This window comes from Protopterus annectens, chromosome 11.part0 (assembly GCF_019279795.1).
Source record: "Protopterus annectens isolate FY-2018-M chromosome 11.part0, PAN1.0, whole genome shotgun sequence".
NCBI classification, from domain to species: domain Eukaryota; kingdom Metazoa; phylum Chordata; order Ceratodontiformes; family Protopteridae; genus Protopterus; species Protopterus annectens.
The window spans coordinates 526,822,304-526,835,817 of record NC_056745.1 but is presented as its reverse complement, the minus strand read 5'-3'; the positions used below and the strand labels follow the sequence as shown (position 1 = coordinate 526,835,817).

General features: G+C 42.8%; 1 protein-coding gene across 2 annotated transcripts in view; it reads right to left on the bottom strand.

Annotated features, from left to right (window-relative positions):
* The window catches only part of OTUD6B (OTU deubiquitinase 6B), a 1,944,790-nt gene that overhangs the window by 231,954 nt on the left and 1,699,322 nt on the right, over positions 1-13,514 (bottom strand). The window contains exon 6 of one of the 2 annotated variants that reach the window (XM_044088034.1): positions 5,729-5,835. The exons of the other annotated variant lie outside the window; for it this stretch is intronic. Within the exon in view, the coding sequence (XP_043943969.1) occupies positions 5,729-5,835 (107 nt within the window). The remainder of the gene's footprint in view (positions 1-5,728; positions 5,836-13,514) is intronic. 2 annotated transcript variants of the gene reach the window in all.

The window sequence follows — 13,514 nt, the reverse complement described above, 5'->3', positions numbered from 1 at the left end:
CATGATCTTGAAGGCGCCCCTGTCTGGCAGAGAAGAGGGCCCCCGCTCCGAAGAGACAGGAATCCTCTCCAGCACCGAAAGGGACGGCTCCAAGGCCGATGTAGGAGCCGAGCTTACCTGCACCGAGGCTCTGAGAGGGAGAATGGGGTCAAACAAGGGTCCGATGAGTCTCGGCACCCAGATCCCTCCAAGGTCGGAACCATTGAAGAGATCAGAGCCGACGAAGGAGCCGAAAGGGGAAGCATCGGCGCCGGCGTTTCCAGGATCCGAGCCCCAACAAGCTCCGGCTCCGAACTGACAGGAGGAGTCGGAGGAGGAACTACTTCAGAAACAGGAACAGCCACAGCCTGATGAGGAGGGCTAGTTAACATTTTAGCCAGGGCCTGTGATTTGAGGAGTCTACTAACCACTCTCTCAAAGCCATGATCGGATAGCCTAGAGGACCGAGAAGAGTGGGACCGATGGCTCCGTTCAGACTGTAGCAAAGGTGATCCCGGAGCCAACCGAATCGACTCTATGGATGGCAACCTGGATCGCTTATGGCTCCCTGACGGCTTCGACGCCAAGGTCGGAGCCGAGAGAGATTTAGATACTTCGGTTCCGGCCGGAACCGAAATTGAAGCAGATGCTCCATCTGGTGACGGCTCTGTACTGGGAGCCGACGGCTTGGTGGGCTTAGGGGTTTTCGCTGGCTGAGACTTCGCCAGAGACCCCTTGGGTTTTAGTAACCCCCTGAGAATCAGCTTATTCCTACGCTCCTGCAGGACTCTCGGACTAAAGGCATGACATACTGAGCAAGAGTCCTACAGGTGTAGAGCACCTAAACAATAAACACAAGAAGTGTGACCATCTGTCAGAGACATTTTCTGACAGCACGAGTCACACTTCTTGAACCCTGATACCTTGGTATCCTTTGACATGTTAAAGAAAAAAGGAATACCGATGGATGAATGTTAGACTAGTGCAAACAAAAAAGAAAAACACACACACACACACACACACACACACACACACACTAGTCCCACACTTTCACACAAAAAACTAAAGGTAACAATGCTAACAAAACTAAGAGACTAATTATCTTAGACTACAAAGGCTAAACACTATTTCCTACTGGAACAATTTAAAAGGGAAGGGGATAGCCTCTAATTTAAACGGCTTACTTAGGGAGATGGGGGGGGGACTCTCTAAGTAAAAACGAGTTTCCCAGGGTCAGAAAACATAGGAAAAAGTAAGACTAGACTACAGTACTACTCTAATTAAACAAGAAACTTGAAAAATATACATTAAAAGTTTAACTACTATTATTACAAAAAGATGAATACAACCTGAGCCAGTAAAGCGCAACCTCGTAGCTGAAGCGGCAAACGAGATCTGGGGGTCTAGCGCCAGGCATTGTGGGATATAGGGAGGCCTCAAGCCAGTAAGTAGCTCTCGAGCTTTAGAAAATGGCCGAGTTGGAGCCGAATGTCGGCTCCGAACCCACCAGCAAGAATGAAGGCGAGAGAGACAACTTAACATTAACGCTTCAGGATGTGCAAAGTACTGATTTATTCCATAAACAGCGATGGGAGACTGCATACTCAAATTTTTCACATCAGTCTCCCAGAACAAAGAAAACTGCATATTTTGTACCTTTTGTACCTTTTTCATGTCAATTTCATGCATGTAAGCTGACATTACATAGCTTTTAAAAATCAATGTATTTTCAGTTATTTTATGCCCTTGTGATTCTTGCTTAGAGCTTCATGTGAACACTTGACAATATACCTTTTTAAAACACAGAGCATCTGGTCCAAGAATCTTATCCTTTGGTCTTGAAACATTCAGTACCAGTATGCACTAATCTTTACGGACACCCTTTCAACAATTCATCCCACAGCCTGAGAAGGCCAGAGTTTACAAAAGATTCCTAACACATTGTTCTTTCTTTCCTCGATTAACATTCTGAAACCAGACTCCTTTAAACATAGCAACATCCCTTAACTCCTTCAGCAGTTTGTCTTCAATTAGCTGTCAGTACACTATAATTTGCTAATAAAGAGATACCTGAAATATAAAGCAACAACTTCTGTTAAACTATATTTTTCATAATCATGCATCAAAAACAATACATTGTTTTTAACATAAACGTATTATAAACATTTGCCTCATTTGGGAAGAAATTGCAAGTTAATATGCATTTTGTGAAGAATAATCATGAGACATTATATTTTTCTGTAACATTCGGGAAACTTTAGTGAGGATGGTGGTGGAAGGGAAAAGGGAATTACATTACCTCTGGAAATAATCCTCTGCACTCATGCATCTTTAGTCACATCTAGGCAGGCTATCTGCTGCAGGGACCCAGATTGCCTCCAGAGGGTGACAACTGGACCTCCTTTCAGGAGCGCTGGTAGGGCCTGTCAGAAAACGTGTCTCCAGACCCTTGGTGTTGTGGACCACCTTTGCCACGTGGACAGCATCTTCCATTATTGTTCCCCCTCTGCCTCTGGGGGAACCATTTAAACATGGATCTTGGAAAGGACCCTGAGATTTTTTTGAACCACATTTTTTGTCCCCCTCATTGGTTCCTACAGAAGGTCCTTTGAGGGGCTGAAAAACGTACTCCTACAGCAGAGTCTTTCCATATTTTTCACACCTGGAGAGTGTGTCCTTCACTTTGGGGCCAAATTAGGAAGATCCATCAAAGGCAGCATTGATGAAAAAAGACTTGGAAGGGCTCTGCAAAATCACACAAGCACATCCAAGCCTCCCTCCTTACTGAGATGCCTGAACCCTCTGTACTTGAGCTACTCTCAGCTGCATGAGAGAGAAGTCTCAAGGACAAATTTGAAATGTATTGTACAGTGTTCAACTGTGAGGCTACTGAAGCTCGAGTCTCAGCAGCAGTGGTCCTTGAAAGTGTATTTGACAGTTCTTTTACCAAACCTCTTAGCAACCTAGTGAAATATGTCAAACAGTTCAGCGACCTAAGAGCAAAAGTCACTAAAGCATAGACATGCTTCCCAAATCTGTCCATAACCCTAGACTCTCTGTTAGGGGGATGGGACAGTGGAACTTTAATCTGCAAGTTGCTTCTTCATGGCCACTGTCATGACCATGGCATCTAGTGGTACTCCCTTGGTCCGGAATTCCCTTCCTGTCAGTGGTGCCAGAATTCGGTCTGGTCTCTTGGGGATAGTTAGAACTGTATCAGGTTTCTTCCATGCCCACTGAGAGATCAAATCAATGTGCTCATCAATGAACAGAGTTACCTAAGAAGTAAATGGGCCAGACCCAAATGCTTCAGGAACATCGATTCCTCCTGGGAAGGATTTTGGGAGGAACATCCACCCCACTGTTTGAGGATCTCAACGTCTCCAAATGAATGTCTTCAGGTGGTGATCTAGGGGATCCCTCCTCTTCGTAGGGCTCAGTGCCTTCTGTGATAATTCCTGTGGGGAATCTAAGTGCCTCCTTTTACACTTTCTCTTCCGAGGTACTTCCTCGGTGGGATTTTCCGGGGAAGTGTCTGAAGAAACGGTAATATCCTGCTGGGTAGCCTGGAGAGGTTGGACTGGCTGTCTCTGTGGAGTCGAATGTTAAGGTTCAAGGCGCAGAGAAACGAGATGTCGAAGGAAGATTGAGGTGGGAGAGATCTTCTGTTCCACTGAAGCAGAGAACACTCTCTCCGCTACCTCAAAGGCAGACTGTCCTGGGGAGCAGGAAACCGAGGGAGCTGAGAAGCCATGCTTCTGCTCCATCTGCCAGAAGGCAGTCCACCCGACACAGAGGCCACAGCCAAGCTGCCCAAAGCTGAGGCTTTGAAGAGCACAAACAGCTCCAAAAACTTCAGAGTCAACTCTAACACTTCAGATCCAACCAGTACCCTACGGCTCTGACAGCCACTCATCTCTGAACTCATCATATCCAGGGCATTCAGAGAAACCCTTGGATCCGCTCTATATAGTCTCAGCAATCTTGGCTCCAAGTACTCTGAAACGAAGTATCAAATCGGAGAAGGAGCTGATACTGGAGGGGTAGAGCTGGCCAAGACTTCCTAAGTAGAAGAGGTAGGAACCAGGAGAACCCCCATCTGTATCTGTGCTGAGAAAAACTTCTCATCATTCAATCCACGTCGGCTTTGGTGAGACTCCTGGATGAATGAGATGAAGCAATCGATGGTGATTGGAATGCCATTGGTCTAGGAAGGGAGAAAAGACTAGATTGTAATTGATCTAAGGAGGGAGAGTACTGGGTCTAAGGGAGTGATTTAGGATCTGACATACTCGGATCAAAGGATGATTTAGGGGATCATGCTGAAGTCTTCCAGCTGGAAAGCTTTGGATCTGAATTGAGCTTTTTTTGTGGTGGCATCAATGAAGATGGAATTGAAGATTCCAAGTACGTTGGGGACTTTTTGTAGCCTCTAAAATTTTAAAGTGATCTTAGGGGGGATGAACCCTAGATATGTCTTCCGAAAAAGCGGTAGGCAGTAGTCCCTTTAGAATCAACTTATTTTTACGGTCCACTATTGGTCGCAGATTAAAGCTCTTGCAAATACTGCATTCTACACTAAGATGCTCTGGGCCTAAACAATAGACGCAGAGATCATGAACATCTGAGCAAGGTAGCCTTATGGCCACACTTCCTACACTTTTTAAACCCTTTTTCAGACATTTTGAAAAACAAAGAAAATTTTCTGTAGGAAAGGGTAAGGCAGAATGAAAAAAGAAAAAGTACAAAGAATGGTACAAGAGAATACACCAAAGGTGCAACAGGAAAAAGGTACAAAGAGAAAAGTTATACATTTTAAAGTTTTAAAATTTTAAGAAATGAGAAAAAAACACCAAAAATGGTATTCGTAAAATACACTAAATGTACAAAGGAATAAAAAAGGAAGAAAAAGTTGTTCAAATAAAACTTATCTCTGAATTCGCTTGAGAGCAAAGCTGACCATGTCTATACGTGAAAGTGGCAAACAACATCTGGGGTATGTTAGAGGTTGGTGCATTATGGTAGCAACTAAAGAGTTTCTGTTGGCCATGAGCTATAGTAACAGCAGAGTTGGATCCGAACCCAATGGTTGAGGAATGCATGAAAATTGACATTAGATAAATACTTTTCAAAAGCTAGCCCAAGTGAAGCCATTACATGACTAAGATGTACAGGAAAACCCTCTCTTTCAGGGTGAGACATCCCCAGCTTTGACTGGTAAACATAAAGCTACTTAACCAGAACATATGGCAGAAGGAAAAGATCTGTGGGACTAGACCCTGACTACATGCTTGCTGTGGGAGACTGAACTTTGAGCTTTTGACCATCAGTACTAACATTCTCTACGCTGAAGGACAGGGTGTTAATGACTACTTCAAACTCCAATTCAGTAACAAAAGTGAAACCTAGACATAAATCTTTCTATATACACAAAGGTAGGTTGACAAGAGTGGATATGGGCCCACCTTCCAGCAGTGATAAAACCATGGAGACTTTTCAAAGAGTGAATCACAGAATTTAAGCTTTGGCAAAACAAAAGAAAGCAGTATAAAATATTCCATAGGATCTGTGGTCTTACATTTTTCAAACAGCTATAAAAGGATCTTCTAACAAACAATTTTCTTCAGACTTGGACTTCCAGTACAGAGCAGGTCAGTTCTGGTCCTTGGGAAAACACTTAAAAAGTTGACAGCAATACAAAATGTTAATGGCAGCAACACAACTAAATTGACTGTAAATTTCTACTTACACTAGTGTTATAGGCTGACTCTTGTAGTCTTCACCTAAAATAAGTGGACGAGAATCTGCCTGAAGTACTTCAATTGGGGCTTTCAAAATGTGTGAGAGAGCTTGAAGCTTCAAGGAAGAAATAGATTATGTTTACAATTACATTCTCTAAGCAAAACATACACAAATCCAAAATTGGCGTTATAAAACCAAGATTACTAAAACAAAGAAATAAACTAAAAAAGATCATGCATTCAGAATGTAAAAAAGATACTCATATGAAGTACTCACCATTACAGTAGGTAGTTTGTAAGTGTTTACAGCATATCAGTGCTGGTTGCTTTACAAAACTAAGTAAGCACGCTGCCTGGAAAGAGATTCTCCCATGAGCACTTATGAGACAAGTCAAGGGCTGTGAATGACTACAGAAATAACGTAGCCCTACACTCTCTTGTGGGGCAGGGTGATCCTCAACATCCCCCTCCCAATTACCATTTCTTCAGTCAAAAACCATAAAACAGAGGTATGTAAAAAAGCCACAGACTGAAATATCATTAAGAACCCTTAAAGGGATTACCAGAAAAATCAAGCAATGTAGTCTCTACTACCTTGCCTCTCTATGAAATTCACAATACTGTTGTTTGCAACATCATGTTGCACTAATACAAAACTACAAATCAATGGAACAATATATGCAACATAAAAACAGCTATCACATAGCTCTCTGTAATTACCAGCTGATCCTTTTCATGGTGGCAGCACAGGAACGCCAAGTCTGTAAAAGTTTAAGTTATTCCACATAAGACTAACTTATCCTAGAAATCAGGCTAGTCCTGGCAAAAGTAGACACATGGTAATACTAGGGGTGCCAAACACAGTCCAAGGAACACTGAGGACAATCACAATTATCTTTCCAACACAGAATCAGCAGGAATAACTGGACAGAGAAAAGATTTTCCAAAAAGAAAAAAATGTAATGGGGTGGGCAGGATACCATTGAGAAGACACAGATACTTCAGTAACCTACTATTATGATATTAAATATCTGTACAATTACAGTTATTGTATGTCTTCACAATGCTGGAAAAGTAATATCCTTATCAATGCATATAATAACAAATTATTGCATGATATTGATTGCATGGACCGTGCTATTCCAAATAAAACCAAGACTCCTTCCTCAAGCAAGAAGAAACCAGTCTGGTGGACCCCGGCCATAAGCAAACTTTACAATAAAAGGAGACATACAAAAAAAGGCCAAATCTCAAGTAGAAAAATCATCCTTGATCAGCATTATTAAGAAATTTAGGGCCCTCATCAAGTCAACTAAAGCTAATTTTGAAAAGAAAGTTGCCAAGGATAACCATAAGGCCTTCTATGGCTACGTCAAAAACCTAAATGGCAACGCTCAGGTCTGTTCTGAGCTAGTTCAAAATGTAACAAAATACACTGACCCTTCGGACATTGCCAACATCTTGGCTGACAGGTTCAGTGCAAACCCTCCCTCCTCACCACCTACAGGGCTTATTACCATTCCAGGGGATTGTGCAATTCCAATTATTATTGCTACGTTGGTTAACAAGGCTCTATTTAAAGCTAAAAACACTGCCTCCATGGGACCAGATGGTGTCCCAGGCTGTGTCATACGCGAGCTCCAAAAGGAATTAACCCTGTAACTTAATACCCTGTTCAGTCTCAGCCTCTCCACAGGATATGTGCCCATAGAATGGCGCACGGCAACGGTAGTCCCGCTACACAAGGGTGGGCCACACCTGACCCTGGGAACTACCGACCAATAAGCCTGACCAGTCTGATCTGTAAGGCTATGGAGCAAATCATTATGGAACTCATAAATGGAGAGATTGGGAACCTCCAGTCGCTGGACCCCACACAGTTCGGCTTCGTCAAGGGCAGATCATGCCTCCTGAACCTGGTGGATTTCTTTGAGACAGTTACTCGGGCTATAAATAAGGGAAAGGAGGTGCACACGGCTTACCTTGACCTTGCTAAAGCATTTGACACCATTCCCCATTCAGGTATTATTGATAAGCTCACCAGCCTGGGCATAAACCCTTACGTCACAAGATGGATCGCAAACTGGCTCTCAGACAGATCCCATAAAGTAAGAGTAGTGGGATCTATGTCCGAATCCAGACCAGTAATGAGTGGTGTGCCTCAGGGCTCTGTCCTGGGGCCCCTCCTGTTTGGCATATACTTCTCAGAAGTACAGGCAAGCACAGAAGGGCTGTGGCTGACTAAGTTTGCGGACAACTGCAAACTGGCTGCTATAATAGAGTCTCCGGCCAACATGGAGATCCTCCAGAAGAGCTAAATGAGACTGATGCATGGTGTCAAAGCCATGGTCTCAAGCTAAATGCAAAAAAATGCATAGTAATCCCCTTTGAAAAAAAAAGAGTACCCGCAAACTACAACATAGGAGGTAATCCCCTGAAATCTGAAGAAGAAATAAGGGATCTAGGGACCCAAGTAGATAGTCAGCTTTCCTTTGATAACCATGTTGCCAAAGTGGTTAGAAAGTCCTTCTATGTGACCCATCTGATCACAAAAGGGTTCGCATCAAGATCTAAGGATGTAATGGTGCCCCTCTACTCTTCCCTCATCAGACCCATTATTGAGTACAATGCACTAATTGGAATGTACCTGGCTAGACATCTCCAGCAGCTGGAGAGACCACAGAGGTACCTAACCAAGAGGATTACTGGCCTCAAACAGTTGCCCTATGCAGCATGACTGAAAAAGCTAAGACTGTTCTCTGTTGCATACCACTTTCTCAGAGGCGATCTCTGCCTAACGTACAGAGCCATGTCCAACCCAGAATTGTTGAACATGCTCCATCTTAGCAAAACCAAATCTACTCGAGCTACACGCTCTAGGGATATAAACCTCAACACAACAATGAAGAGAACATGCTGGAGGGATAGATTCCCTTCGCAGAGACTTCCCTTACTATGGAACAGGGTCCCGATCTCCATAAACCAGAGCCCCTCACTATCACTCTTCAACAGGAACCTTGATGAGTGAATGGGTAACAGAAAGTTCACACAAGGGATCACACCAACAGCACTACTAGATAGGGGCCAAGGTACTAGCTGCTAGTACAAGGGTCTAGGGAACTACTAAAGGGGCGGTGAATGCCGCACGTGGCTGGGCTAATATATGCCTTCGGGTAGATAGCCCAGTACCAACCTATGAACCTATAAATGATACGCTACTCCAACACAAGTGCAGCAGCAAAACCATCACTAGCTATGCTATCAATACCTAACATAACACTTGATAAAAGGAGCAGACTGTGAACAAAGCAGGTGATTTAAAGATAGCTTCTGAAAACACAGTTTTGAAAAAGGCAGCAGAATCTATCCTAATAAAATGTGCCCTGAAGGGGTTTACCTTTTAGATCATGAAAGAAGCCAATACAAATAACAATCCATTAAGAAGCGGTCTCATTTCTGTATAAGTTGCTATTTAGATATGAAATGAAGACTCATAATTTACCCAGTAGCTCAGCCACTTTCACCCAATTGGCTCATTCAATACATTGGAAAAGAAGTAGGGTATTCTCAGGTTAGACAAGAGCCCTACAGTCCGTTTGTTTTTGTGTGGGAGCACCATCAACCCACTGTTCCCCCGGCAAGAGTTAGTCAGTAGGGGAGTAGGCCAGCTTTCTGGTCCTGACAGACAGCCTACCCTCTTCTCACGGAAGCACATAGTCTTCCCTCTTGAAAGCTCCTCCAAACCCACCATCTTTATCTCATGGTGGAAGGCTAGCATCACATGCTAGTTTCTCCTCAACTACTAGTGTGATTGCGCTACGTTAGCCCATGCTTGGTCAGCTCAGAACTCCACTAGGTGAACTTCTACTGCTCCCACTAGGTGTCACTCGTGGTCAGTCACAGACTTCTTCCCATATAGGCAGATAAGCTGGCAATGGCTGCTCACTCCCATTGCTTCTTTACATATTTATTCAATTTTATAAGTGGGGCTATCATTTTCCTTAGTCAGGTCCTACAGGCACCCGAGCTGTAGTTGAACATGGGTCGCCTATTATGTAGTCAGGGTTTTATCCCTCTATGCCACAGAGATGGCTATCTTTAGTTCTAGGAATATATGCAAACAGTGAAGATTCAGATTTCTTGATAATATATTTCTAGAACATTTATCAGCTGTTGCCTTTTATGACTCATTTTATATGAGATTTTCTCTTTTTAATGTTTTGAATGAATATAAGGGGAGGTGTAAATTTTGTTTGAGGGTAATGTCAGATAAAACCATGGGTACAAAGACCCACTCTGTCTTTACAGAAGTCAGTATAGGGTCTCACACAGTCTACAATTTAGAAATTCTTCAAGCAGACATAAGAGCCAGCAGATGGATCATTTTACATGTCAAAAATATTTCCAGAATGAAAATTAAAATCATATGGAAAAATCATAACTCTCTTAGTTTTACTTGGATGGAAAACTACCTAGATGTCAAAGAAAGATCCCAAGGATTGATATGAGAAGGCAAAACACTTCATCCTGATAGATGAACAGAAAGGTTTTGAAAATAAACTCCTGAATGGTAGTCTGGGATGTACTGAAACAACCCAAAAAAATTACAAAGTTTGTGGTTTTCACACCAATAACACAATGCATTTCATTTTGACAAATTATAGTAGTAGACTTCACTACCTTTTCAAGGAGCCCCCAGACCACAGCTCAAAACAATCTTCTTCTGGAATTCAAAATGGCTACATTTAAATTCTGAAATGCAGGGACTCCAAGTCAGATGCAGAATGTTTTTTTTTTTTGTCAATAAATGAGGTAATCTCCCCCTGAGCAGGAAGGGATTGTTGTCCTCTCTCAAACGGAAAGAAATCAAAGCTGTCTTGGCCAAAACATAGAAAAATATGACTGAATCCTAAAAGACTCAGGCATCCTACAGGAAGATTTATCCAAAATGAATAACTTGTGCCGGACTGATGGATTAAACATAAATGCCAAAAAATGAATTCTCGTGTACTTTGGAAAGTTGACTACCCCGGGGAACTATGGCACTGACAATACAACCCTAAGAGTTGACCCAGTAGTTTGGGAACTTTTTAAAATTTATTTACTGTTTATTAAATGTGATAACCGGAGTAAAGCACTGATCCAACTAGACCTACTAGAGTTTCATCTTGGACAAAAAACTCACATTAACAAGAAATGTTACATAGGCAAGTAGTACTGTATGTGAAGCCAACACTTGAGTAACAGCAGTGACACTGCACTAGTAATAAAATATGTATGCAGTCCTTGTAAAGGGAAAGTTAGAGTTAGGAAAGCAAAAAGAGGTAGAATGTTAAACCGAGTGGTACAGAACACAATAAGGTATAGTGTATGTGGTCAGTGGCATAAATTTTGCAAATGCCACCAGTAATTGCTCAGATTTTCTTAGAGATTTTGTCCTGTTTAAGTAGAATCTTAGTTGTCTGTGTACATCCAATGAATGCAGAATCCGCTCCCCCTTGTTCTGCGGATTTGGGAAAAAAGTTGGCAGATGAATGGTCTGATTAAGAGACAAACTGGATACCACCTTAGGCATAAAGAATGCATTGGTCCTGAGGGCCACCCTGTCCGGATAAAAGATAATGAAAGGCTCCACTGCCATGAGGGCCTGTAGTTCTGAAATCCTTCTAGCTGAAGTGACTGCTAAAAGAAAAGCGGTCTTCCAAGAGAGAAATTTTATGTCTGCAGTAGCAGCTGGTTCAAAAGGAGGTAGTGTGAGTTTTTCCAGCACAAAGTTGAGGTCCCATGAAGGAGTTGGTGCTCTCCTGGGAGGTCTCAAATTTTTGGCCCCCCTGAGGTACTGCTTTAGCAGGGGATGAGAAAAGAGAGGAGGCTCTGTGTTGTAATGAGCCGAAATGGCAGAGGCATGGATTTTTATAGAAGAAAAAGATAGGCCCTTATGAAGCATCTCAATTAAATATTGCAGAATCTGAGGAATATCGGGCATTGCTGTGTTTATTCCTTATGTTTGGTTCCAGGCACAGAATCTTTTCCATTTATCAGCATAAGATTTTCTAGTACTAAGCCTTCTTGCCTCCAAAATGACATCCATCACAGGTTTACTGAGAGATGTGACTGGCGAAATTAGTTGATTAGCCATGCTGCAAGATTCAGAGTTTGGAGCTGAGTGTGCAGAATTTGATAGTTCTGCTGAGAGAGTAGATAAGGTGTCTGAGGCAGGTACCAAGGAGGAAGGTGTGACATATTGTGTAGGAGCAGGTACCAGTGTTGGCGAGGCCAGTCTGGAGCAATTAGAATCATTTTTGGTTTTTCCTGTCTGACTTTTAGTAAAACCTTGGAGAGCAGAGGCAGAGGGGGGAAAGGCATAGACTGACAGATTTTTCCAGCTGAAGGATACAGCATCCACTTTCCAAGCTTTTTTGTGATTAATTCTTGTGCAGAATTTGTCCAACTGATAGTTTTGGGGCGAGGCAAAAAGATCTATGTCTGGGCTCCCCCATTTTCGTGTCAACATGCTGAAGATTCGTGGATCCAGTTTCCATTCATGTGGGTCCATAAGATTTCAGCTTAGTTCGTCTGCCAGAGTATTTTGCTTTCCTGGCAGGAATTGAGCTTGTAGATGTATTTGGTAAGTCAAGGCTGTGTTCCACAAGGCCATGGCTAGTCTGCAAAGGGGGTAGGAGTGGGTACCCCCTTGCTTATATACCACATAACTGTGGTGTTGTCCGTCTTTATCAGTAGTTGTCCCTGGATGAAGAAAGTCCTTGAAGGCTGTCAGAGTATTCTGTACAGCTAGCATTTCTTTCTGGTTGATATGTAGGTGCATTTGATTTGGGCTCCATTTGCCCTGAATGCATCTCCCTGCCAGATGGGTCCCCCAAGCATAATCTGATGCGCCTGTAATCAGGGTTTGGGTGGCAGTGGGTGGAATGAATGACAGTCCCTTGTTTTGGTGACAGGTCTCTGCCCACCATAGGAACTCCTGTTGCAGGCAAGGAATGATAGGGATCATTGTTTCCAGGCTGTGACAATGTTGATTCCATAAGTTTTTTAGGTAGCACTGAAGTTTCCTCATATGCAGTCTTGCATATGGAATTAGTAAAATGCAGGAAGCCATGAACCCCAAGGCCTGCAGAATTTGTCTTGCAGACAGCTGGGTTTTTGTGTACACTTGTTTGAAGTATGTCATCAACTGACTTTGTTTGTCTGGCGTGAGGTAAGCCATCTGGGCAGTTGTATTCAAGCTTGCACCCAGGAATGTAATTATTTGAGAGGGTACCAGTTGTGATTTCTTTTCATTTATGATGTACCCTAGGCATGTTAGAAGCCTTTTTACAAACGCCAGATGTTGTAGAAGAGTGTCCTTGTTTTCTGCCTGAATTAGATAATCGTCCATATAAGGATAAATTTGAATATTTCTTTGTCTGCAAAATGCAATTACTGGTGCCAGGCACTTTGTGAAGACCCTGGTCATATTAGATAAGCCAAAGGGCAGTGCAGAGAACTGGTAATGCAAACAGCCTGCTTTGAAGCGGAGGTATCTTCTGCAAGATTCCCTGATTGGGATATGCAGGTAAGGTAAGTCTAGAGTTACAAACCAGGCCATCCTTGCCCAGCATAGGCAGGAAAGTATTTAGAATGGATAAGTCCAGAACTGGACGCCATGATTTGTCTTTTCTGGGTACCAGGAACAGTCTTGAATAAAAACCTTGTCCTTTTTCCTGGTTTGGTACTGGATGAATAGCCCCCATATCCATGAGGGACATTACTTGTTTCTGGGCCTCTGCCCACTGA